Below are 23,460 nucleotides of genomic sequence, written 5' to 3'. Positions count from 1 at the left end.
ATGACACCACCAGAGTTAGAAGAAACTATTAGAGATGAAAAAATAAGAAGACTTAAGCAGATGCCAAGAGAGAAAGAAGCAGCCCTTGAAGAAATGTGTAAGAAGATGCACCAAAAATAATAAAATGTTGCCATACTTTAAAATAGAAATAAAATAAAATAAAGCGTTAATACAGGCATGCCCTGGACAGTTATTCAGTGGTTAGAGCATTGGCTTACACACCAAAGAGTCATGGGTTTGATTCTTAGTCAAGGGCATGTACCTGACTGTGGGTTCGATCCCCGTCCCTGGTCAGGGTGTGTGCAGGAGGTAACCACAAACAATGTTGTGTGTCTCTCTCACATGGGTGTTTTTCTCTGTCTCTCCCTTTCCCTTCTACTCTCTCTAAAAATCAATGAAAAAAATATCCTCAGGTGAGGATTAACAACAACAACAAAAGTTAACACAAGCAGAAAAACATTCTGAGATCTGCTCATTGTTAGTTTCTCTTAAAGAAGAAAGCCACATAAATTCTCACAAGCAGTTAATATACTTTGTAAGAAAAATTGCCCCAAGCCTTTTCACTTCCAGGCATCCAAGTAACCACATATTTCCAGAATCACAATTACAGTGGGGAGAATAAAAATAATTTATTATTCTTCCCTTTTATACTTCTCATGTTATAGAAATACCTGTACAGCTGATCCTTGAAAAATACTATTTGGCCGAAACCGGTTTGGCTCAGTGGATAGAGCGTCGGCCTGCGGACTGAAAGGTCCCAAGTTCGATTCCGGTCAAGGGCATGTACCTTGGTTGCGGGCACATCCCCAGTAGGAGATGTGCAGGAGGCAGCTGGTCAATGTTTCTCTCTCATCGATGTTTCTAACTCTCTATCTCTCTCTCCCTTCCTCTCTGTAAAAAATCAATAAAATATATTTAAAAAAAAAACTATTTGAAGTGCACGGGTTCGCAAGGGTCCACTGATACACAGATTTTATTATAAGAATACATTATATAATACATGACATACAAAATGTGTGTTTATCAACTTTTTATGTTAACAGTAAGGCTTCCAGTCACCAATAGACTTAGTAGGTAAGTTTTAGGGAGTCAAAAGTTATATGCAAATTTTTAACTGCAGGGGCGTTGGCACCCCAACCCCTGAATTGTTCAAGGATCAACTGTAGTTTATTGTTAAAAAACAAAAGAAAGTTGAGAAAGAAATGTAATGTACTTCAAATAGGAAAAACTCTGAGTCCCACACCTACACCTAATGATGAAATGTCACAGGTGGAAGGGGTCCTGAAAGGTCCTAAAACCAATCAAAGAGAGGATCCTGAAAACAGGGAGAGAACGACTCATCACATAGACCCAGTCCTGAGTCTGACTCACAGCTTATTTCTCAAGAGAAATCAGAGATCAAAAGGCAATGGAATTACATATTCAAAGTGCTGAAAAGAAAAGGCAGTCAACCAAGAATTCCATATTCAAGTAAATTATCACTTTTAAATGAAGGGCAAATAAACACATTCCCAGATTAAAAAAAAAAACAAAGAGGATTTTTCACTGGGAGACCTAACTGAAAATGGATCCAAAAATTAAATGTTAAGAGAAAAACTATAAAATGCTCAGGAGGAAAGAAACATAGGTATAAATCTTTGTGACCTAGAATTAAACAATAGTTTATTATATATGATTCAAATAGCATGAGCAACAAAAGAAAAAATAGTAAATTGGACTTAATCAAAATTAAAAACATTTGAGCTTTAAAGGGTACCACCCAACAGTGAAAAGGCAAATCAGCCCTGGACAATTTGCTCAGTGGTTAGAGCGCCAGCCCACAGACTGAAGGGCTGTGGGTTCGATTTTAGGCAAGGACATGTACCTCGGTTACAGGCTCAATTCCCAGCCTCGGTTGTGACACGTTTGGGAGGCAACCAATCAATATGTCTCTCTCACATTGACATTTCTCTCTCCGTGTCTTTCCCAGTCCCTGCTACTCTCTAAAAATCAATGGGAAAGAAAAATATCCTTGGGTGAAGATTAACAAACAAAACAATAAAAGGAAAGGCAAATCATAAAATGGAGAAAATGTGTGAAAATAATACATATAAGTGATTAGTATCCAGAATACATTTACAACTCAAAAATAACAAAACAACCCAATTAAATATGAGCAAATAATCTGAATAGACATTTCTGCAAAGAAAATATAGGCTACACTTAAAGAGACAGATAATACCAAGTGTTGGCTACAATGTGGAGAAAGTCGAACCTGGACACACAGCTGACACGAATGTTCATGCAGCTGCTTTGGAAAACAATCTGTTAAAATAGCAGGCAATCCCACTACTAGATCTATGCCCAGGACAGCATGTATACAGCTGTTCACAGCAGCACTATCCACAGCAGCCAAAGTGGAAACAGCCCAAGTACCATCAGCTGCAGAGGAGATAAATGCGCTGCATCCACCTGAGGAACTACATTTGTCCACGGAAGAGAATGAGACACTAACACAGACTCTAACAAGGATAAACCTGAAAGCATTATGCTAAGTGAAAGAAATCAGGCACAAAAGACCACATATTGTATGAATCCATTTATATCCAATGTCCGAAAGAGGCAAATCCACAGAGAAACAGATTCATGGTTGGTAGGGGCCGGATAAGGGAAATGGAGAGTAACTGCTACTGGGTGTTGGTATATTTTAGGGGTGATGATAATGTTCTGAAACTAGACAGAGGTAATAGTTTCGTAACTGTGTTTACTCTAAAAACCAATGAACAGTCCACTTTAAAAGGTTGAGTTTTATGGCATATGAGTTATATTTCAACAATAACTATATATGTGAAATATTTAAACTTTTTTTTAAGTCAAAATTCCTTACAAGTAGAACAAATATCTCCCAGAATGACTATCTTAAGAATTTTTAAAATAAAATTTAATCCTGAAACGAATAAAATCAGCTATTACAAAAACAATGTATAGAAAGTCTCATGAATATTTCATTACAGCTTGGCCAGTGTGGCTAAATGGTTGAGCATCAACCCACACACCAAAAGGCTGCAGGTTTGATTCTCAGTCAGGGCACAGGCCTGGGTTGCCAGCTTGATCATACGTAAGAGGCGTGCAGGAGGTAGCAGATCAATGATTCTCATTAATATTTCTATCTCTCTGCCCTGACCGGTTTGGCTCAGTGGATACAGCGTCGGCCTGCGGACTCAAGGGTCCCAGGTTCGATTCCGGTCAAGGGCATGTACCTTGGTTGCGGGCACACGCCTTGGGGGCGTGCAGGAAGCAGCTGATTGATGTTTCTCTCTCATCGATGTTTCTAACTCTCTATCCCTCTCACTTCCTCTCTGTAAAAAATCAATAAAATATATTTTTTAAAAATATTTCTATCTCTCTCTCCCCACCCCCTCCACTCTCTCTGAAATCAATAAAAACATATTTTTAAAAAATATTTTCATTATTGCAGAACTTGCTAGAAATCTGCAAATCACTTACAGCAGTGTATAAAAAATAGTGATACTTGCCGAAACCAGTTTGGCTCAGTGGATAGAGCGTCAGCCTGCGGACTGAAAGGTCCCAGGTTCGATTCCGGTCAAGGGCATGTACCTTGGTTGCGGGCACATCTCCAGTAGGAGATGTGCAGGAGGCAGCTGATCCATGTTTCTCTCTCATCGATGTTTCTAACTCTCTATCTCTCTCCCTTCCTCTCTATAAAAAATCAATAAAATATATTAGAAAAAAAAAAGAAAATAGTGATACTTAAAGAAGTTTACTGCCTACGACAAAAATGAAAGCAACCATTCTCTTTCAAAACCAGCCTACAGGTCAGCTCACCAAGTACACTGCACGCTGGAAGAAGCTGGTGGTCTCCAGGATCTTGTGCATGGTGATGGTTTCCAGCTCATCAGGGTCCAGCTGTGCCTTTTCCAAGGGCATCCCATTGAACAGAACGACAGGCAGCAGACCAACCCCAGTCTGCTCGTAGTAGCCTCTTGCTTCCTAAAACACAAGGGACCACAAACAGCATATTTTTGTCCTTCATAAGATAAATGGAACAAAGCATATTTTTCATACATGCAAATTCTACCCAAAAAAAATCAACAGAAATATTGTCACCAAGAAATAACTAAAGAAATTTCATTTAAAAAAAAATCACAGGTGATATCATAGTTAATATCCTACTGGGTAAATTTGAGATTAAATTATGGATACTTTATAAAAACACAAAACCTTGTAAATTAGGAAGTAGTATGGGGCTAGGGGTAATTTTAAGTAGATCAAGCTACCAAAACTATACAACAGATCTTTTGGCAATGATGGAGATATTCTATTTTCGCTCTCCAATGCAGCAGCCACTAACCACACCACTTGAAAGCTAGAGGCTACTATAATGGGCAACACAACAACAGACTGACATAAATTATTAGTGTTCTTGGACATATAGTCTAAGAAGAAATATTTACACCCAATTCTAAGTGAAAAAGGGTCCATGTCACTAAAAAAAGAAATTACACATGCAGAAAACAAAACAAAGTTGATGTGAAAACAGTGTTCAAAAATTGCTCTACAACCTTCTGGCCCTTTAAATACAGTTCCTCACGTTGTGACCCAACCATAAAATTATTTTCGTTGCTACTTCATAACTGTGATGTTGCTACTGTTATGAATCATAATGTAAATATCTGATATGCAGGATGGTCTTAGGCGACCCCTGTGAAAGGGTCGTTCGACCGCCAAAGGGGTTGCGACCCGCGGGTTGAGAACCGCTGCTCTACAATATACTGAGCTCAAGCTTTTTCCTCTCCAGGACAAAAGAGTTTTCTTGGCAGGGAAATGTCAGGCTGACAAACTGGCAACTATAAATGGCAGATAAATATATTTTTTCCTGACTGCCATTTTTCCCTGTCAAAATAGGTACATTCCCCAGATAACAACAACAGACCCCAGAATTAAAACGTCCTTGTTAAATATCGTATAACTGATATTTTTCTGAAAACAGAACTTTTTCACCTGCAAACCGTTGCAGTGGTTGCCAACCTTTCGGACCTCATGGACCACCAGTGGTCCGTGGACCACCGGTTGGCAACTGCTGGTTAGAGAGCACGGAGACTGGGTAACTAGCACAAGCATCAGCCAGGGACTGCTTAGTTTCCACCCAGATCTGGCCAAAGTAGTACCTGACTGCGAGACCTCTCTGAGGACTGGAGATGGCTCAGGACAAAAGGCCTTTTCTCTATAGCAATGTTCAGACTTTTAAAATTTACCCTTTCAAAACTGTAAGCATGTAAATTCTGTTCTGTGATATCTCAGGTTTTTCAAAGATGTTTATAAAAACTCAATTTTAATATACTTTGAGCTTTGAAAATGATTTCCCTAACAAAACAAAACCCACATTTTAAATCTAAGTGACAATGAAAAGTAAGTTAAGTAACGTCGGTGGTCTTAGGGAATGACGACTAAGTGAAAGGCAGGAGTGGGAAGAAGACGTTTTGACTATATAGCTTCCATCTTTACAACTTGTAAAGGGTTTACCACACCAAATAACAGAATGCAGCCCAATTACCAAAGAGCCACGTTTAAAAATTACATGTGAGAATTTCTATCAACTGATCACCAAAAATGTTAATTATAAATAACGTTAAAACATTAATCACTGGAAAAGTCTTATGAATGAGCCACTCACAAGTGACAACTAAGATTAATAAAGACCCAGAATTAATATGCCAAATGCAAAATGTTTGAATGTGTAAGTTAGAACTTTTTTATCTACCATTATCTTACTGGCTTTGAAAGATACACACCTATCAGATGATAGTCTCTTCAGTTTAAAAGTTCTACTTTAATTGTACTGCCCAGTTTTAGAAATAATTGCTTCCTTCCAGTATCAGAGATAGAATATTCCTCAGCTTCAGATTTATAACAAAAGTTACAGATATTTATAAGTATAAAAACATTTGCTGAGAGGAAGGATCCTGGCGGCAACTTGAGCAGGCAAGGCGGTGAAAATACTGCTCCGCAGGGTGACCTGGTGCAGGAGGGCGTGCGTTTCCGCGATGCCGAAGCGTGGGAAAAAGGGAGCGGTGACTGAAGACGGGAAAGAGCCCAAGATTGAACCAGAAGCCAAGAAGCGTAAGGCGGGAGCAGGAGCAAAGAAAAATGAAAAAGAGGCAGCAGGAGAGGGGTCAGTCCTATATGAGGACCCCCCAGATCAGAAAACCTCGCCCAGTGGCAAATCAGCCACCCTCAAGATCTGCTCCTGGAATGTGGATGGGCTCCGAGCCTGGGTTAAGAAGAAAGGATTAGATTGGGTAAAGGAAGAAGCCCCAGATATCCTGTACTTGCAAGAGACCAAATGTTCAGAGAATAAACTACCAGCTGAACTTCAAGAGCTGCCTGGACTATCCCATCAGTACTGGTCTGCTCCTTCAGACAAGGAAGGGTACAGTGGTGTGGGCCTACTCTCTCGCCAGTGCCCACTGAAGGTCTCATATGGCATTGGCGAGGAGGAACATGATCAGAAAGGCCGAGTGATTGTGGCTGAATATGACGCATTTGTGCTGGTAACAGCTTATGTACCTAACGCAGGCCGAGGTCTGGTACGCCTGGAGTACCGACAGCGCTGGGATGAAGCCTTTCGCAAGTTCCTGAAGGACTTGGCTTCCCGCAAGCCCCTCGTGCTGCGTGGGGACCTCAATGTGGCTCATGAAGAGATTGACCTTCGCAACCCCAAGGGAAACAAAAAGAATGCTGGCTTCACCCCACAAGAGCGGCAAGGCTTTGGGGAATTGCTGCAGGCTGTGCCACTGGCTGATAGTTTTCGGCACCTCTACCCCAACACCGCCTATGCCTATACCTTTTGGACCTATGTGATGAATGCTCGATCCAAAAACGTTGGTTGGCGCCTTGATTATTTTCTGTTGTCTCATTCTCTGTTACCTGCTTTGTGTGACAGCAAGATCCGTTCCAAGGCTTTGGGCAGTGACCACTGTCCCATCACCTTATACCTAGCACTGTGATACTTCCCCCAAATCATTTTAAGCCTGGGAAATAAGCCCCTAAATTAGCTTTAAAACTTCTTTGCTTTCAAGAGAATTCTGCACTGTTACCCTTCAGCCAGGCTCCTAGTGACAGATGGGCTTCTTTTAAGCCCAAGGCTTTGTTTTTTGGTGTGGAGGGCTTTCTCTTCCCTTTTTTTTACATTAAACAAGCTACTGATGACTTCCTTTGAACTGTCCATGTGAAAATAAAGAGCCATAGTTTCAAAAAAAAACAAAAAACATTTGCTGAATACACTCATTCCTCCTTTTCAAAAGAATCTATTTTCTTGGGCTTTTTTTGTGTGAGGGTACAGCTCCCACAAGTTTAAAAATCTTACTAAATCATTAGATTCTTAGAACCTATAGGAATCTCACAACATCCTTCTCTTAAGAGTATACCCAGCCTCCTCCCACTCCCAGGCATACAGCTCACGATTTAGTGCTCTGGGTTAGTGAGACTCTCACTGGACATCCATATCAATATTACTTTATTCAAAAACCATAAAAGGTAAGTGACTCAAATAGTTAGAGAATGAAGTAGTATATACAAGTAATATGATCTCTTATATATGGGAAGAGCTGCTAATCAGTACAGATGAGGAAAATGGTCAAGTCTGGAAATTCCTGAGGAGCTAGATCTGATACACCCATTTGATTCTTTAGCAAAACAAAGATTTAAACACAATAAAAGACAATATGTAAAAATACCCTTTCCCCAAACTTGTCTACTGCATACTTTTCAAGCAAATACTTTTGATATAACAATCACCCACAATAAAAAGGCAACATGAATTTTTTCTTCAATAGAATAAATTAGAATTAAACATTTTCTAAACATGAAATAGATAAAATTCCATTCACTCCCTCAAATCTTTGGTATTCCCAAAGTGGTCTTTCTTGTATTTCATCTGTTCTTTTTCTACAGCCTACTATTCTTGCTGTTTGTGAAAACATGAAAAAAAAGTACTAGGCCCAGACAGTGTGGCTTAGTTGGTTCAATCCTGTGCACTAAAAGATTTCTGGATTGATTCTGTCAGGGCACCTACCCAGGTTTCAGGTTCGATTCCTGGGTCAGGTCACATATGGGAGGCAACCAATCGATGTTTCTCTCTCACATCGATGTCTCTCTCTCTCTCTCTCTCTCTCTCTCTCTCTCTTTCTTTCTCTCTCCTCTTCTCCCTCTCCCATTCTCTAAATATAGTATATGTATATGTATATGTATATGTATATGTATATGTATATGTATAATATGTATACGTATATTTAAAATAGGTTGCTGGTTCAATTCCTGGTCAGGGCACATGCCTGGATTACAGGCTTGATCCCCAGTAGGGGGGGCGGGGTGCAGGAGGCAGCCAATTGATGCTGCTCTCTCTTTGATGTTTCTCTCTCTCTCTCCTCCCTTCCTCTAAAAATTTTTGATAAAAACATATTAAAATTTTAATTAAAAAATCACTGGGTGTCCGTATCAATATTACCTTATTCAAAAAAATCATAAAAGGTAAGTGACTGAGCAGAATGCTGCAATATCATAATGGATCCATCTCCAGTGTAAACTAAAGAGATCTCATGCCCAGCTTCAGCTCCATACCCACCTTGATATATCACAGCACAAGGAGACATCACACTAGAGCAGGATGACGTCAGCATCACGGCTGAAGGAGACATCCCTCCCACCACAATCTGGCGTCCACCGCGGACTCAAGTGGCCTTGTGAGGGGCTGGTTATCTGGCACCATCTGCCCCATGGCCCGGGCAGAGTCCGCCCCCTGGTGCATCAGGGGATGGGCACAGAGACTCCAACCCCGCTCCCTGGTGCATCAGGGGATGGGCACAGAGACTCCAGCCCCGCCCCCCTGGTGCATCAGGGGATGGGCACAGAGACTCCAGCCCCGCCCCCTGGTGCATCAGGGGATGGGCACAGAGACTCCAGCCCCGCCCCCTGGTGCATCAGGGGATGGGCACAGAGACTCCAGCCCCGCCCCCTGGTGCATCAGGGGATGGGCACAGAGACTCCAGCCCCGCCCCCTGGTGCATCAGGGGATGGGCACAGAGACTCCAGCCCCGCGCCCTGGTGCATCAGGGGATGGGCACAGAGACTCCAGCCCCGCCCCCTGGTGCATCAGGGGATGGGCACAGAGACTCCAGCCCCGCCCCCTGGTGCATCAGGAGATGGGCACAGAGACTCCAGCCCCTCCCCCTGGTGCATCAGGGGATGGTCACAGAGACTCCAGCCCTGCCTATGGACCTGCTTGGTCCATGAACTGGCTCCAGAGCCTCTTGGACACAGCCTGGGAACCCCTGGAAAAAATATCTTACAAAATCATCCGTGGACAAGAGAGCCTTTGTGGAAGTCCAGGCTTCTAGCAGAGAAGCTCCAGGACACCACTGGAGAAAATAACTACAAGTTTGGACATAGTAAACAGGGTAAGAGCAAGTCTGTCTTTACACTACCACCCCTCCCTAAGGCAGTGCAGCTCATGGCCTAGAGGTATCTTCAGTGCCTATGACTTCTCCTGCAGGGAAAAGTGAGAGCAAGTGAGCATGCCCCTGGCTTCCCCACTATCTAGGATGCTGCCACAGAGGCTCGTTTCTCTCTTATCCATCCTAAAGCACTGACTTGGGAGCTGCATGCCTGGGAGTGGGAGAGGCTGGGAACACAGACGCTGCTCTCAGAGGGCGTCTAATGGAGGCAGATCATACTGCCTTTATCAAGATATACACCCATGAGCCACCCAGAACACCTCCTCCACAGATTTCCCCAAAGGGCTCACGGGTACCAGTGCTCACCCCAGACACACTCCCTCCCTGTGGCGGCTCCCAGTGTACACTCCTGACAGTGGCAGCAGACAGAGTTTAGCCAGATGGCCAGTGAGCACGTACAGAAAGTCAGCCCAAATCTGTGGGCCAGAAAGAGCCAAAAAACTTGAGCTTTAGGGCCATCTTGGGGAAAACAAAAGGGGGGCTGGTCAGTGTCCAATATTGGGCATTGTAGAATCAAGAGAATCTATACAAGCTTCTGAATTCTGTCCCACAGAGAACAAAGAGCATGAAGCAGGTGTATCCACAGACAGTCAGAATGCCTCAGAATTCCTAGCAGCTTGAAGAAAGGTATTTCTCACCCAAAGGCAGTTACAAAGGACTAGAGGAAGTGACTGCTACTTCAAATGCATAGAAAGCAATGCAAAACTGCAAGAAACATGAAAAATAAAGAAAGCGTAATATCACCAAAGAATCACAATCATCTTCTATTAGCTGATCCCAAAGACACGGAGACCTGTGATTTACTCAATGAAGAATCCAAAATAGCTATTTTAGGGAAATGCAATAAGCTACAAAAAAAAAAAAAAAAAAAAAAAAAAGAAGAAGAAAGAAAATTCAACAAAATCAGGAAAACAACATCTAAACAAAATGAAAAGTTTAACAAAAACAGAGAGATCATAATAAAAGAACCAAGCAGAAATTCTAGAGCTAAGAAATCAGTGAATGAAATGAAAAATGAAACAGCCTTAACATCAAATCAATCAATCAGAAGGAACAAATCTTTGAGTTAGAAGAGAGGAACTTTGAAATTATACAGCCAGAGAAGAACAAAGAAAACCGAGTGAAAGAAAGAAATAGTATATGGTTAAATTACTGGAGTCCCAGAAGGAGACAAGATGGAGAAGAGGAAGAAAGCTTATTTTAAGAAATGGCTGAGAACTTTCCAATCTGGGGAGAGATTTTGATATCAAAGTTCATGAAGTCATCAAACAAAAAGAGATCCTGAGCAACAGACATTGTCATGAAACTGTCAAAAGTCAAAGTCAAAGAGAGAATATTAAAAGCAGAAAGAGAAAAGAACCTTACTGCTTTAAAGGAAGGCTGTCAGCAGATTTCTCAGCAGAAACTCATAGGCAAGGAGAACGACCTGATGTGTTCAAAGTGCTGAAAGAAAAAACTGCCCACCAAAAATACTCTCCTGGGCAAAGGTAGCCTTTAGAAATGAAGTAAATACTTTCCCAGACAAACAAAAGTTAAGAGTTCATCACTACTAAACCTGCCCTACAAAAAATGCCAAAAGTAGTTCTTTAAGCTGAAGTGAAAGGATTCTAATCATTAATATAAAAACATACAACACACTGGTAAGGGTAAGTATACAGTCAAATTCAGAATATTCTAATATTGTAATATGGTGGTTTGTTGACCACTTAACACTAGTATTTAGGGACAAGACTATTAAAAATATACCTGTAATTTGTTAATGAATACACACTATGAAAAGAGGTAAGTTGTGACATCAAAAACATGGAGTAAAAGGGTAGAGTTCTGTATGTGATAAAAGTTTTTACCAATGTAAAGCAGATATAAAAGATGTTATACGTAATCTTCACAGTAAGCGCAAAGCCAGAATATACAGATTCACAAAAGGTAAAGGAACCAAAGCACACCACAGAAAATCATCACTTCACCAAAGAAGACAGAAAGAAAGGCACAAAGGAACTACAAAACAGCCATAAAATAACTAATAAGATGGCATTAATACATCCCTCACCTAACAATAATTACTCTAAATGTAACTGTATTAAATACTCCAAACAAAAGGCAAAGAATGACAAGAAGGATAAAAAAGAACAACAACAAAGCCCAAAGTTGGCAGAAATAAAGATCAGAAAATCATCAGGAAATAAAGATCACAGAAAAAAATAAAAGACACAGAGACCAGAAAAACAACAAAAAAGAGCAACAAAACTAGGAACTGGTTTTTTTAAAAGATAAACAAAATTGACAAACCTTTAGCTAGATTTAACTAACAAAAAAACCCTCGAATAATAACATAAAAAATGAAAGAAAAGACATACAACTAATACCACAGAAATACAAAAGATCGTAAGAGACTACTATAAAAAATTTGTAGACTAACAAATTGGAAAACCTAGAAGACATGGAGAAATTCCTAGAAACATACAACCTACCAAGACTGAATCATGAAGAAAGAGGAAATCTGAATAGACCAATAAGTTAGGAGTTTGAATCAGTAATCAAAGACCTCCCAACAAAGAAAAGGACTACATGGTTTCCCTGGAGAATTCTACCAAACATTTAAAGAAGAATTAGAACTAATCTTTCTCAAATTCATCCCAAAATTGAAGAATAAACATTCCCCAAAACAATTTACGAGACCAGCATTACCAGGTACCAAAGACAGATAAGAACACTAAAGAAAATGACAAGTTGATGAACACAGATGCAAACATTCTCAACAAAATATTAGCAAACCATACTCGACAGCACATTAAAAGGATCATACACTATGATCAAGTGGAATTTTCTCCTAGGATGCAAGGATGATTCAACATGTGCAAATCAATAAATGTGATATACCACATTAATAGAATGAAAAATAAAAATCATATGATCATCTCAATAGATACAGAAAAAAGCATTTGACAAAAAAAAAAAAATAATGAAAAATTGAGTACAGAAGGAAACTACCCAACATAATAAAGGCTATATGTAATAGGCCCACAGCTAACATCATTCTCACAGGTAAAAGACTAAATGCTTTTCCTCTAAGATCAAGAAGAACGCAAAAGTCCTACTCTCACCATTCCTATTCAACATAGTGCTAGAAGTCCTACCAAAAGCAATCAGGTAAGAAAAAGAAAGAAAAGGCATCCATACTGGAAAGAAGTAAAACTACTTTTGTTTGCAGGTGATATGGTCTTATATGTAGAATATCCTAAAGACTCCACCAAAAAACTATTAGGAATAATCAACAAATTCAATAAACTTGCAGAAAACAAATCAAAATTCAGAAATCACTTTCCTTTCCATACACCAACAACAAACTATCTGGGGGCTGGGAGGAACCCACTCACAATAGCATAAAAAATAATAAAATACTTAGGAATAAATTTAACCAAGAGGGTAAAAATTTGTTCACTGAAAACTATAAGACTTTGATGAAGAAAAACGAAAATCTCTCTCTCTCTTTCTCTCTCTCTCTCTCTCTAACACACACACACACACACACACACACACACACACACACACACAGATATCCCATCCCATGTACATGATCCCATGTCCATCTTACCCAAAGCCATCTAGAGATGCAATGCAATCCCTGTAAAAAATCCAATGGCATATTTCACAGAAATAAAGAAAGAACATTCATAAAATTGGTATGGAACTAAAAAAGATCCCAAATAGCCAGGGCAATCCTGAGAAAGAACAAAGCTGGAGACATCACACTTCCCGATTTCAAACTATCCTATATAATAAAACCCTAATACGCTAAGTGTCCGGTCATCTGGTCTGCCATTCAACCAATCAAAGCGTAATCCTATCTAATAATAGAGAAACATGGTAATTAACCATAACTTCGCTACCCTTCCCATTGGCTAATCAGCGAGATATGCAAATTAACTGCCAACCAAGATGGCGGCCAGCAGCCAGGCCCCTGAAGAGAACAGGAGACTTGCTTGCTCCAGTGACGGAGGAAGCCAATGTTCCTCACCTGCCGCTGCCGGCCTCTGAGCTTGCACTCTAAGAAACATTGTTGCAAATATAGAAGCTAAACAAAACCCAGAAACCTGCTTTCAGTCAGCTGGGATCTCAGAGCTGGAGTCGCAACAAAGTTTCAAATACAGAAGGTAAACAAAGCCCAGAAACCTGCTTTCAGCAGCCAAGGTCTCAGAGCTGGAGCCGAGCCTCAGGGTTAAAGCCAGCTCTCAGCTCCAGTGACAGACATAGAAGGTAAATAAATCCCAGAATAAAAAAAAAAAAAGGAAAAAAGGAAAGGTTGGGAGCTTAAGTCACCCGCCAGCCTGAAATGGCACTCAGCCCCTCCCCCAGACTGGCCAGGCACCCCAGTGGGGACCCCCACCCTGAAGGGGGTGTGACCAGATGCAAACAGCCATCATCCCCTCATCCAGGCTGGCCAGGCACCCCAGTGGGGACCCCCACCCTGATCCAGGACACCCTTCAGGGCAAACAAGGGGGCCCCCACCCATGCACCAGGCCTCTATACTATATAGTAAAAGGGTATATGCCTCCTAGCACTGGGATCAGCGGAGCCACAAGGCCTCCCGAACCCGGGATCAGCGGAGCCGCAAGGCCTCCCAAACCCGGGATCAGCAGAGCCTCGAGGCCTCCCAGAACCAGGATCAGTTGAGCCGCGAGGCCTCCTGGCCCCTGGAGCAGCGTAACGGGGGCAGCGCCCAAACCCCCTGATCGCCCTGCAGCTCTGTGTGTGACAGGGGGCAGGGCCACAACCTCCCTATCCGCCCTGCTCTGTTGGTGACAGGGTAAGGGGCCCCAACCCCCTGATCAGCCCTGCTCTGTGCCTGATAGGAGGGAGCTCCCCAATCCCCTGATCAGCCCTGCTCTGTGTGTGACAGGGTGCGGCGACCCAACGCCGCCATGGCCCTGCTCTGTGCCTGATAGGAGGGAGCTCCCCAATCCCCTGATCAGCCCTGCTCTGTGTGTGACAGGGTGCGGCGACCCAACGCCGCCATGGCCCTGCTCTGTGTGTGATGGGGTGGAGTCGCAATCTCCCCATCGGCCCTGCCCTGAGTATGACAGGGGGGAGGGCCCCAACCCCCTGATCAGCCCTGCTCTGTGGGTGACAGGGGGCAGCACCCCAACCCCCCAATTGGCCCTACCATGGGCGTGACTGAGGGTTGCGTGGCAACCTCCTGATCCGCCCTGCTCTGTGCATGACAGGGGGTGGGGGAAGCTCCCCAACCCCCTGATCTGCTGTGCTCTGTGCGTGACAAGGGGTGTCGTTGCAACCTCCCCATCGACCCTGCCTTGAGTGTGACAGGGGGCGGCGCCCCAACCCCCCAATCGGCCCTACCCTGAGCATGACTGAGGGTGGCATCGCAACCTCCTGATCCGCCCTGCTCTGTGCATGATGGGGGGTGGCACCCCAACTCCCCAGTCGGCCCTGCTCTGAGCCCGACCAGGGGCTGCACCTAGGGATTGGGCCTGCTCTCTGCCACCCGGGAGCGGGCCTATGCCAGCAGGTCGTTATCTCCCGAGGGGTCCCAGACTGTGAGAGGGCACAAGTGGGGCTGAGGAATACCCCCCCACCGCCAGTGCACAAATTTTTGTGCACCGGGCCTCTAGTATGCTAATAATATGCTAAGGCTGCTCAACCACTTGCTATGATGTGCACTGACCACCAGGAGGCAGACAGTCAACTGGTTGATCAGTCACTATGACATGCACTGACCACTATGAGGCAGACACTCCATCTGGTAGGTTAGCTTGCTGCTGGGGTCTGGCCAATTGGACTGACCAAGACGGGCCAGACACACCCTGGAGCCCTCCCGCGGTCCCTACCCGGCTGGCCAACCTCCCACATCCCTCCCCAGTCCCGATCATGCACCAGTGGGGTCCCTTGGCCTGGCCTGTGCCCTCTCACAATCCGGGACCCCTCAGGGGATGTCGAAGAGCCAGTTTCAGCCCAATCCCGCAAGCAAGGCCAAGAGACCCCACTGGTGCACGAATTTGTGCACCGGGCCTCTAGTCCTATACACTAAAAGAGTAATATGCAAAGTGACCCTAACAGCAGAACTACTGGTTGCTATGATGCGCACTGACCACCGGGGGGCAGACGCTCAATGCAGGAGCTGTTCCCTGGTGGTCAGTGCACTCCCACAGGGGGATCTTCGCTCAGCAACAAGCTGAGCGACGGCTGTGAGCGTAGTGGTGGCGGCGGAGCCTCTCCCACCTCCTCAGCAGACTAAGCCACAGTCAGACATCACCTCCCAGGGCTCCCAAGCTGCCAGCTTAGACCTGATCCCCTAGGGAGGGGGCCTAAGTCGGCAGGTGGACATCCCCCGAGAGGTCCTGGACTGCGAAAGGGCGCAGGCCAGGCTGAGGGACCCCCAGAGTGCATGAATTTTCGTGCACCGGGCCTCTAGTACTATAATAATATAGTAATTAAAACAGCATGGTACTGCATAAAAATAAACACACAACCAGAGACTCAAGAACTCAGAAATAAATCTATGCATGTATAGTCAACTAATGTTAGACAAGGAAGCCAAGAATACTCAATGGGGAAAGGATAGTTTCTTTGATAAATGGTGCTGGGAAAACTGGATAAACACATGCAGAAGAATGAAATTGGACCATATCTTACACTACTCACAAAAATTAACTAGAAATGGATGAAAGACTAAAACACAGGCCTGAAAACATAAAACCCTTAGAAGAAAACAGATTGAAAAAGCTCCTTGACATCAGTCATGGCAATGACTTTTTTTAGATAAGACAACAAAAGCATAAGCAAAAATAAACTAATGGGACTACATGAAAATTAAAAACTTCTATATAGAAAAAGAAGCAAACAACATAAAGAAAATATCTATTGAATATATACAAATCATATATATGATAAGGGGTTAAAATCGAAAATATGTAAGAAAAAAATGTCTGACTAATAAGGGGTAAGAGAACTGAAAGATATTTTGCCAAAGTCATAGAGATGACTGACAAGTACATGAAAAAGTGTCAAATGTCGCTAATCATCACAGAAATGTGAATAAAAACTAAGAAGAGTTATTATCTTATACCTGTTAAAGGCCATCATCAAAAAGTCAAGAGATAACAAATGTTCATGAAGGTATGAAAAAAAGGGAACCCTCATATAGTTGATGGGAATATAAGTTGGTGCAGCCACGGTAGAAAAATGTATGAAGGTTCCTCAGAAATTATAAACTACGATATGATCCAGCAATCTCACTTCTGGAGACAGAGCTAAAGGGAATGGAGACAGGCTCTCAGATATCTGCATTCCCATGTTATCACTGCAGCATGACTTATAAGACCCAAGTTATGGAATCAACCTAAGTGTCTGTCAGCAGTTGAATGGATATAGAAGATATCCTATATAATAAAGAGGTAATATGCAAATGGTTGTTACTCCATGACAGTAATGACCAATCACCGGGAGGGAGGGGCATCGAGCTACAAGTGGCGGAGAGCTACAGGAGGGTGGGGAAGTGAGCTAAAGTGCGGCGGAGAGCTATGAATGGTGGTGGGTGGGGCGGCCAGCTGAGGCAAGCGGTAGTGAGCTACTCACGCACGGATTCGTGCGCAGGGCCACTAGTGTGTGTGTGTGTGTGTGTGTGTGTGTGTGTATACATACATATATATGACGAAACTAGAAGCCCGGTGCACAAAATTTGTGCATGGGTAGGTTCCCTAGGCCAGGCCAACGAACAGGGCAAATCAGGGCCTTCTGGATGCCGGCTGGGGCCTTCCTTTTGGCTGCTGGCCGAGACCTTTCTTCATTCTGCGCTGCCCCATGGTGGTCAGCACACATCATAGCGAGAATTCAAACTCCCGGTCTCCCAGTCAAACTCCCAAGGGGACACTTTGCATATTACCTTTTATATATATACTAGAGGCCCGGTACACAAAAATTTGTGCACTCGGGGGGGAAGGGGGGGCCCCCAGGCCGGCCTGTGCCCTCTCGCACTCTGGGACCCCTCGGGAGATAACGACCTGCTGCCTTAGGCCTGCTCCCAGGTGGCAGAGGGCACGCCCAATCCCTAGGTGCAGCCCCTGGTCAGGCTCAGAGCAGGGCTGATTGGGGAGTTGGGGCGCCACCCCCTGTCATGCACAGAGCAGGGCAGATTGGGAGGTTGTGATGCCACCCTCAGTCACGCTCAGGGTAGGGCCGATTGGGGAGTTGGGGCACCGCCCCCTGTCACACTCAAGGCAGGGTCGATGGGGAGGTTGCGGCGCCACCCCCTGTCATGCACAGAGCAGGGCCGATCAGGGGGTTGGGCCGCTGCCCCCTGTCACGCACAGAGTAGGGCCGATCAGGGGGTTGGGGCACTGCACCCTGTCACACTCAGGGCAGGGCCAATGGGGAGGTTACGGCTCTACCCTGTCACACACAGAGCAAGGCCCGTGGAGGGGGGTTGGGGCACCACCCTCTATCACCTACAGAGCAGGGCCAATCAGGGGGTTGGGGCGCCACCACTGTCACACTGAGGGCAGGGCCGATGGAGAGGTTATGGCTCTACCCTGTCACACACAGAGCAGGGCCGATCAGGGGATTGGGGAGCTCCCCCCTATCAGGCACAGAGCAGGGCTGATCAGGGGGTTGGGGCGCCTTCCCCTGTCACGAACAGAGCAGGGTGGATAGGGAAGTTGTGGCCCCGCCCCCTGTCACAAACACAGCCGCAGGGCGATCAGGGGGTTTGGGCGCTGCCCCCTGTCACGCTGATCCCAGTGCCGGGAGCCTCGCTGCTCCGCTGATCCCGGTGCTGGGAGGCATATTACCCTTTTACTATATAGAATAGAGGCCTGGTGCACGGGTGGGGGCCGGCTGGTTTGCCCTGAAGGGTGTCCTGGATCAGGCTGGGGGTCCCCACTGGGGTGCCTGGCCAGTCTGGGTGAGGGGCTGAGGGCCGTTTTCAGGCTGGCGGGTGACTGAAGCTCCCAACTGCTCCTTTTTTTCTTTTTTGTTTTTTCTATTCTGGGCCAGCTTTAGCTCTGAGGCCTCACTGCTGAAAGCAGGTTTCTGGCCTTTACCTTCTGTATCTGATACAATGTTGCGGTCCGGCTGGCTGAAGCCCGGCTGACTGAAAGTCGGTTTCTTGGGTTTTGTTTAGCTTCTATATTTGCAACATAGTTGCTTAGAGTTGCAGCTGAGAGGCCGGCAATTCAGGCAGGGAACATTGGAGTTCGCCATCACTGGAGCAAGCACGCCTCCCTGTTCGCTTCAGTGCATGGCTGCCGGCCACCATTGGCTGACAGTTAATTTGCTTAAGGATATGCTGATTAGCCAATGGGAAGGGTAGCGAAGTGACACCAATTTGCATGTTTCTCTTTTATTAGTGTAGACTAGAGCCCCGGAGCACAAAAATTTGTGCACTCGGGGGAGAGGGGGGGTCCCTGAGCCCGGCCTGTGCCCTCTCGCACTCTGGGACCCCTCGGGAGATAATGACCTGCTGGCTTAGGCCTGCTCCTGGGTGGCAGAGGGCACGCCTAATCCCTAGGTGAAGCCCCTGATTGGGCTCAGAGCAGGGCTGATTGGGGAGTTGGGGCGCCGCCCCGTCATGCACAGAGCAGCGTGGATAGGGAGCTTGCGATGCCACCCTCAGTCACGCTCAGGGTAGGGCCGATTGGGGGGTTGGGGCACCGCCCCTATCACACTCAAGGCAGGGTCGATGGGGAGGTTGCGGCGCCACCCCATGTCACGCACAGAGCAGGGCCAATCAGGGGGTTGGGGCGCTGCCCGCTGTCACTCACAGAGCAGGGCTGATCAGGGAGTTGGGGCGCCGCCACTGTCACACTCAGGGCAGGGCCGATGGGGAGGTTATGGCTCTACCGCGTCACACACACAGCAGGGCCCGTGGCGAGGGGGGTTTGGGGCACCACACCCTGTCACACACAGAGCAGGGCCGTTCAGGGGGTTACGGCGCTGCACCCTGTTACACACAGAGCAGAGCCAATCAGGGGGTTGGGGTACCGCACCCTGTCACACACAGAGCCGCAGGGCGTTCAGGGGTTTGGGGAGTTACCCCGTATCAGGCACAGAGCAGGGCTGATCAGGGGGTTGGGGCGCCTTCCCCTGTCACGAACAGAGCAGGGCGGATAGGGAAGTTGTGGCCCTGCCCCCTGTCACACACAGAGCCGCAGGGTGATCGGGTGTTTGGTCACTGTCCCCTGTCACGCTGATCCCGGTGCCGGGAGGCCTCGCGGCTCCGCTGATCCCGGTGCTGGGAGGCATATTACCCTTTTACTATATAGGATAGAGGCCTGGTGCACGTGTGGGGGCCCCCTGGTTTGCTCTGAAGGGTGTCCTGGATCAGGGTGGGGGGTCCCCACTGAGGTGCCTGGCCAGCCTGGATGAGGGGATGATGGCTGTTTGCATCTGGTCATACCCCCTTTAGGGTGGGGGTCCCCACTGGGGTGCCTGGCCAGTCTGGGTGAGGGGCTGAGGGCCATTTTCAGGCTGGCGGGTGACTGAAGCTCCCAACTGCTCCTTTTTTTCTTTTTTTTTAAATTCTGGGCCAGCTTTAGCTCTGAGGCTTGGCTCCAGCTCTGAGATCCCGGCTGGCTGAAAGGAGGTTTCTGGGGTTTTGTTTAGCTTCTATATTTGTAACAATGTTTCAAACTGAAAGCTGATAGGCCTGCAGCCGCAGGCGGGGAACCTTGGCTTCCTCCGTCACTGAAGCAAGCAAGCCTCCTGTTCGCTTCAAGCTGCCTGGCTGCCGGCTGCCATCTTGGTTGGCAGTTAATTTGCATATCGCCCTGATTAGCCAATGGGTAGGGTAGCGGAGGTACGGCTAAGTACCATGTCTCTCTATTATCAGACAGGATTAGAGGCCTGGTGCACAAAAATTTGTGCACTCGGCGGGGTCCCTCAGCCCGGCCTGTGCCCTCTTGCAGTCTGGGACCCCTCGGGGGGTGTCCACGTGCTGATGGTTGTTTGCAGGCTGGCCAAGCCCGCAGCGGGGACCCTCCCCCCATGGGGGTGTGGCCAGCCTGGGTGAGGAGCTGAGGACCGTATTCAGGCTGCCCACAGCCCCTTCAGGGTTAGGGAGTCCTGCTGGGGTGCCTGGCCAGCCTGGGTGAGGGGCTGATGGCCATTTTTAGGCTGGCCACGCCCCCCGGCGACCCAAGCTCCCAGCAGGGTCGAGGGCAAGGGGCCGATCCAGTGATCGGCAATCGGAGGGTGATGAGGGTCAACTCCTCTGGCAGAGGCATCAGGCAACAATATTTTTGTTGAATCTCTAAAACAAGGTCTTGGCAGGGGTGGTGCCAGAGATCGTGGGTAGCAGGGGCGGAGCCAGGAATGGTGGGAGCTGGGGGTCCCCTTCCCAGGCCTGACACCTCTGCCGGATGCCTCAGGCCTGGGCAAGGGGCCGATCCAGTGATCGGCGATCGGAGGGTGATGAGGGTCAACTCCTCTGGCAGAGGCATCAGGGCTGGGCAGGGGGCGGAGCCAGCAATCGGAGTGAGCTGGGGGTCCCCTGCCCAGGCCTGGGTGGGGGGCGGAGGCGGTGATTGGGGGGATATGAGGGTCCCCTTGCCCAGGCCTGAAGCCTGGGTCAGAGGCGTCAGGCTTGGGCAGGGGGCAGAACCAGTGATCAGGGGGAAATGAGGGTCCCCTGAACAGGCCTGACACCTCTGGCAGAGTCTTCAGGCCTGGGCAAGGGGCCGATCCTGCGATTGGAGGGTGATGGGGGTCAACGCCTGAGGGCTCGCAGTATGTGAGAGGGGGCAGGCTAGGCTGAGGGACACTCCCCCCCCCCCCCGCCACCCAGTGCACAAATTTCGTGCACCGGGCCCCTAGTCTATATATATAAAACCCTAATATGCAAAAAGACCAAACGGCAGAACAACTGAAGCACCAGTTGCTATGACATGCGCTGACCACCAGGGGTCACGTGTGGAACATGGCAGGTGTCAGCAGCAGGCAGCAGAGCACAGAACATGGTGGGTGACAGCCACAGCAGGATGGCGGAGCAGGTGAGCAGGGTCACCAGACCAAGGCAGAATGCCAGTCGCTGTCATCAGGGCGAGCCTCTGGTGGTTACTGAAAATTCTTTTCTCCTGTGTACTGCGGTCCCGGGACCCAGCACTCCCACCTGCTGCCGGCACCAGGGCCACTGCTCGCACCCACTGCTGGCGCCCGGTGCCAGTCCCGATCACTCGGTGCCATCAGCAGGTGCGAGCAGTGGTTGCCAGCCCCAATCACCCCTGAGAGCTTCTCCACAATCCCCTGCTCCTGAGGGGCGATTGGGGCAGCAGCCACTGCTCGCACCCGCTGACAGCGCCAGCCCCGCTTGCACCTGATGCTGGAGCCAGCCCCAATCGCTCCGCGCCGTCAGTGGGTGCAAGCACACTCAGCGCCGTCAGCGCATGGGAGCAGCGTGGCAGAAGCAGGACTGCCAGCAGAGAGGGGTCCAGGGCCCACGGCGGGGGTGGGGGGTAGGTTGGGTGGGGGCGCAGAGGATAGGCTGAGACCCGCACCTATGCCCACTGAAGCCTCACGGCCCACAGTTCCTTTCAAGGTACACGAATTCATGCACTGGGCCCCAAGTACCTCAATAAAGCTGCAAGAAAATATAGAAGCCAAGATGGCGGCATAGGTAAACACTGGAAATTGCTGCCTCACACAACCACATCAAAAATACAACTCAAAGACAGAACGGACATCATCCAGAACCACAGGAAGGCTGGCTGAGTGGAAATTCTACAACTAGAAGGAAAGAGAAAAGCACACTGAAACTCAGAGGAGGTGTGGTGCGGAAGTAAAATACAGAGGTACAGAGCACACGCAGAGAGGGTTGGCGGCTGAGGACATGGTTGACTTTTTCAATCGCGAGGGAGTCTCAAGCTCTGAGCTCCAGTTCCGGGTGAGTCTCTGGGGACCCAGACTCATACAGGAGAAACTGGGCTGTCTGGCATCTGTCGGAACTCGAGGGCAGCTTTCTCTCGGGGGTGCTTGCAGCAATTGCCGGGACACTGAGAAGCAGGGCCTCTGAGGGCAGGACTGAGAGCAGCCATAACTGCTCGCTCTGCCCTGTTGATGCCCTGGGACCCTGCCCCGCCCAAGCCACTAGGCTTTTGCATATGAAAGGCCTGGCTCTTTGCAATCTGATAATTACCTAACAAATTGCAGCTGGCCCAAGGCCCCAGGGCAACTTGCATTGTGTCACAGCTGGCTCCTGCTGGCAGAGGCTAGATTAGCACATCCTTAGAGATCCAGGAGCCAGTGTGCCTGGTGGTCAGAGTGGGACCATCCAGATTGCAGCTCCTCGGATTCATAAAGGACACACTCAGGGTGCAGACTCAGTGAGCACCAAAGCCCCATTGAAGCAAGTCTTGCCCCAGAAGGGTGTCTCCAGCACAGAAGTTCTCCCACTGCAGACACAGCTGATTCTCACAGCCAATTGGCGTGGAGGTTAATTCCTCCCAGTGATACCTACAACAATTAAGGCTTAACTACAACAAGACTGTGCACAAAGCCCACAAGGGGGTGCACCAAGAGTGTCTACCTCAGGTAATTGGGGAGGCTGAGCCACTGGGCCCTATAGGACACCTAGCACAGAAGGCCACTCTATCGACACAGCGAAGCATAAAAAAATGCACAGACAAAGAAACAGGACACAAATGACAGAAATGGAGGAAAGCAAACTACTGGATATAGAGTTCAAAACCACACTTTTAAAGTTTTTCAAGAATTTTCTAGAAACTGCCAATAAACTTAATGAGACCCTCAAGAAATCTAATGAGACCCTCGAGGTTGTGATAAAGGACCAACTAGAAATTAAGCATACACTGACTAAAATAAAGAATATTATACAGATCCCCAACAGCAGACCAGAGGATCGCAAGAATCAAGTTAAAGATTTGAAATACGAAGAAGCAAAAAACAGCCAACCGGAAAAGCAAAATGAAAAAAGAATCC

The 23,460-nt window shown here is 47.2% G+C and overlaps 1 protein-coding gene and 1 pseudogene across 4 annotated transcripts in view; one reads left to right on the top strand and one right to left on the bottom strand.

The window, feature by feature from the left end:
• The window catches only part of UGGT1 (UDP-glucose glycoprotein glucosyltransferase 1), a 191,545-nt gene that overhangs the window by 81,910 nt on the left and 86,175 nt on the right, over nucleotides 1-23,460 (bottom strand). For all 4 annotated transcript variants that reach the window (XM_070423223.1, XM_070423222.1, XM_070423221.1 and 1 more), the window contains one exon: nucleotides 3,826-3,990. In XM_070423223.1, the coding sequence (XP_070279324.1) occupies nucleotides 3,826-3,990 (165 nt within the window). The remainder of the gene's footprint in view (nucleotides 1-3,825; nucleotides 3,991-23,460) is intronic.
• Nucleotides 5,969-7,255, top strand: LOC139015403 (DNA repair nuclease/redox regulator APEX1 pseudogene; annotated as a pseudogene).

The sequence above is a fragment of the Myotis yumanensis genome, unplaced genomic scaffold (genome assembly GCF_028538775.1).
Source record: "Myotis yumanensis isolate MYYU_CA2020_CCGP unplaced genomic scaffold, mMyoYum1.0.hap1 SCAF_8, whole genome shotgun sequence".
Classification (NCBI taxonomy): Eukaryota; Metazoa; Chordata; class Mammalia; order Chiroptera; family Vespertilionidae; genus Myotis; species Myotis yumanensis.
This window is presented reverse-complemented; position numbering and strand designations above follow the sequence as displayed.